The sequence below is a fragment of the Cotesia typhae genome, unplaced genomic scaffold (genome assembly GCF_013202065.1).
Source record: "Cotesia typhae breed Kobodo isofemale line unplaced genomic scaffold, CoteBio_Ctyphae contig_44, whole genome shotgun sequence".
Lineage (NCBI taxonomy): Eukaryota > Metazoa > Arthropoda > Insecta > Hymenoptera > Braconidae > Cotesia > Cotesia typhae.
In genome coordinates, this window is record NW_027423753.1 from 6,852,260 (window position 1) to 6,854,577 (window position 2,318).

Genomic DNA, 2,318 nt, shown 5'->3' on the forward strand with positions numbered 1-2,318 from the left:
GTGGATGATAACATTAGGAAGTTGTATTTGGATCAAAAATTCTGTACACACAAAGAGATTCTTTCGAATATTGTACCTGCGTCAAACTCAACTACAGATATGATGGAAATCGATGAAAGCAGTAAGTATCTGAGATAAATAATTGTTATAAATTCAGGTAGGAGTGTAAAACTTCCTTTATATTTATTATAAACAATGAGAATATCATTTTTCTACTTTACTTGCATTATAAATATCAGTATTCCTACGTATGACATTTGACTCGACGGTTTCTGGTACTCATGTTTAATTGCTTCTCATCATAATGAATAAGTGTTGGAAATTTTGTCTGTTTAATTTAAAAATGAACTCTTATTACAGACTTGAATCAGCCGTCTACCAGTCATGGGATTGTTTTAAGTGGAAAATCAGAATCATTCTCGACGCATACATTAAGTGGAACTACAAATTCTGGATCTGATTTGGAGTATGAACCCCAATTCCGACAAAACGAGCAAAAATAAATGTCTTAACTCCTGAAGTCGTTTCTGCACTTGACAGAGCTAATGTCAGCAGTAGAAACGCGATGTTCATTATTGCTCCGGTTTTATCAGCTGTTGGTATAAAAATTGAAGATACAACGCTCAGCTATAGGTCCATCCAACGAGCTCGTATGGTTCAAAGAAAAGACATTGCTCAAGGATTAAAAGACAATTTTAAAACACACGATAAATACGTAGTGCATTGGGATGGTAAAATGCTAAATGATCTAATTGAATCCAAATCTGTGGAACGACTACCGGTTCTTTTAACTGCGTATGGTACTGAACAATTACTTGGAGTTCCAATAATGAATTCTGGGACGGCAGTTAATCAAACATCCGCCATTTTATCAACATTGAGTGAATGGGGTATTATTAAGTATGTCAAGGCGATGTGTTTTGACACTACGGCTGTTAATACAGGTAATCAATCAATTACAAAAATATTTTATTGTTGTCATTCTAGTTTAATTTCTATTTCTTACTGAATTTTACTATCAAAATGTATTAATCGTTTACTCGTTTGGATTTGAAATATAACCATTGATTTTTCTTAAATACCAAATTTAACGATAGTCATTTATTATTGTTCTACAGGAATTCACAACGGTACATGTAAGGAAATTGAAAAGATTTTGGGAAGAGAGTTGATCTGGTTATCATGTCGTCATCACATTTTTGAGATCGTATTAAGGGGCGCATTTGAAGTATTTTGGCCTGTGTCATCTGGGCCAAATGTACAGATGTTTGGAAGGTTTAAAAAATTTTGGGATGATATAGATATAACTAATTATAAATCTGGTGTTGAAGATGCTGTTGTTGCTGATATCATTTCGAATAAAAAGATGAAATCTCTAGTTTTATTACGAAATCTTTACAGGTATGATTTAACTGTGATTTAAATTATAAAAATTTCGTTATTTTTGACAAATTTTTTATTTTTGATAGTTACTACAACCCCGAGATGATTATAAAGAATTATTGGAATTATCATTGATTTTCCTTGGAGAAATGCCTCAAGAAAAGATTTCTTTCAAACGTCCTGGTGCTGTTCATCATGCTAGATAGATGGCTAAGGCCATTTATAGTTTGAAAATGTATCTATTCAGAGATGAATTCAAACTCTCTCAGAAAGAATTGCATGGTCTTCGTCATTTCTGTATTTTTATAGTCACATTGTATTTAAAAGCTTGGTTTTCATCAACTTCTGCAACAACTGCTGCTTATCATGACTTGCAGTTTATGAAAAATTTATTGGAGTACAAAAATATCAATCCTTTGATTTCTTCAGCTACGTGTGAAAAAATGATTTCGCACTTATGGTATTTGAGCGATGAACTTGCCATTTTATCACTGTTTGACGATGGCGTTCCATTAGAAGTAAAAAAAGTATTGTTGAAGCTGTTAATACTCGTGAAGGTACAGATTCTAAAGCTAAAAGATTTGTAATTGCTAAAAAGATTTGAATTCATTGGCGCAGAGAACTCTGAGTGACTTTGTGTTTAAAAAGTCATTAAATCTTTTCAAAATCTTCGATCTACCGTATGACTTTCTTGATGTCGATGTTGAATTATGGCCTACTAATGAGAGTTATCTCGAAAATAAAGAATACTTTCAACAACTAAAAGTTGTCAATGATTCAGCAGAGCGAGCTGTTGCATTAGTCAGTGAATATAATCAATGCTTGACAAAAATGAAGAACAATTCCAGTACTTATTGCAAGTTGTCAAAGAACATCAAAAACATTCCCAAATTGTAATAAAAGAAATTATTTATAGTAATAGCGTACTGTTATGT

General features: G+C 32.3%; 1 protein-coding gene across 1 annotated transcript; it reads left to right on the forward strand.

Moving 5' to 3' along the window:
* The first annotated feature begins 479 nt into the window (after positions 1-479).
* Positions 480-1,586, forward strand: LOC141528700 (uncharacterized). Its single transcript, XM_074244888.1, has 3 exons — positions 480-944; positions 1,119-1,401; positions 1,470-1,586. Exons 1-3 carry the CDS (start codon positions 566-568, stop codon positions 1,516-1,518), a joined length of 711 nt encoding a protein of 236 aa, XP_074100989.1. The 5' UTR covers positions 480-565; the 3' UTR covers positions 1,519-1,586.
* Positions 1,587-2,318: the final 732 nt, after the last annotated feature.

What these genes read in the sequence shown, in the direction of transcription:
- LOC141528700 (XM_074244888.1), top strand. Translation starts at nt 566, where the DNA reads ATGTTCATTATTGCTCCGGTTTTATCAGCTGTTGGTATAAAAATTGAA. An exon ending in CACTACGGCTGTTAATACAG is followed by an intron (nt 945 to 1,118) that starts GTAATCAATCAA and finishes ATTGTTCTACAG; the next exon opens with GAATTCACAACGGTACATGT. An exon ending in TTATTACGAAATCTTTACAG is followed by an intron (nt 1,402 to 1,469) that starts GTATGATTTAAC and finishes TATTTTTGATAG; the next exon opens with TTACTACAACCCCGAGATGA.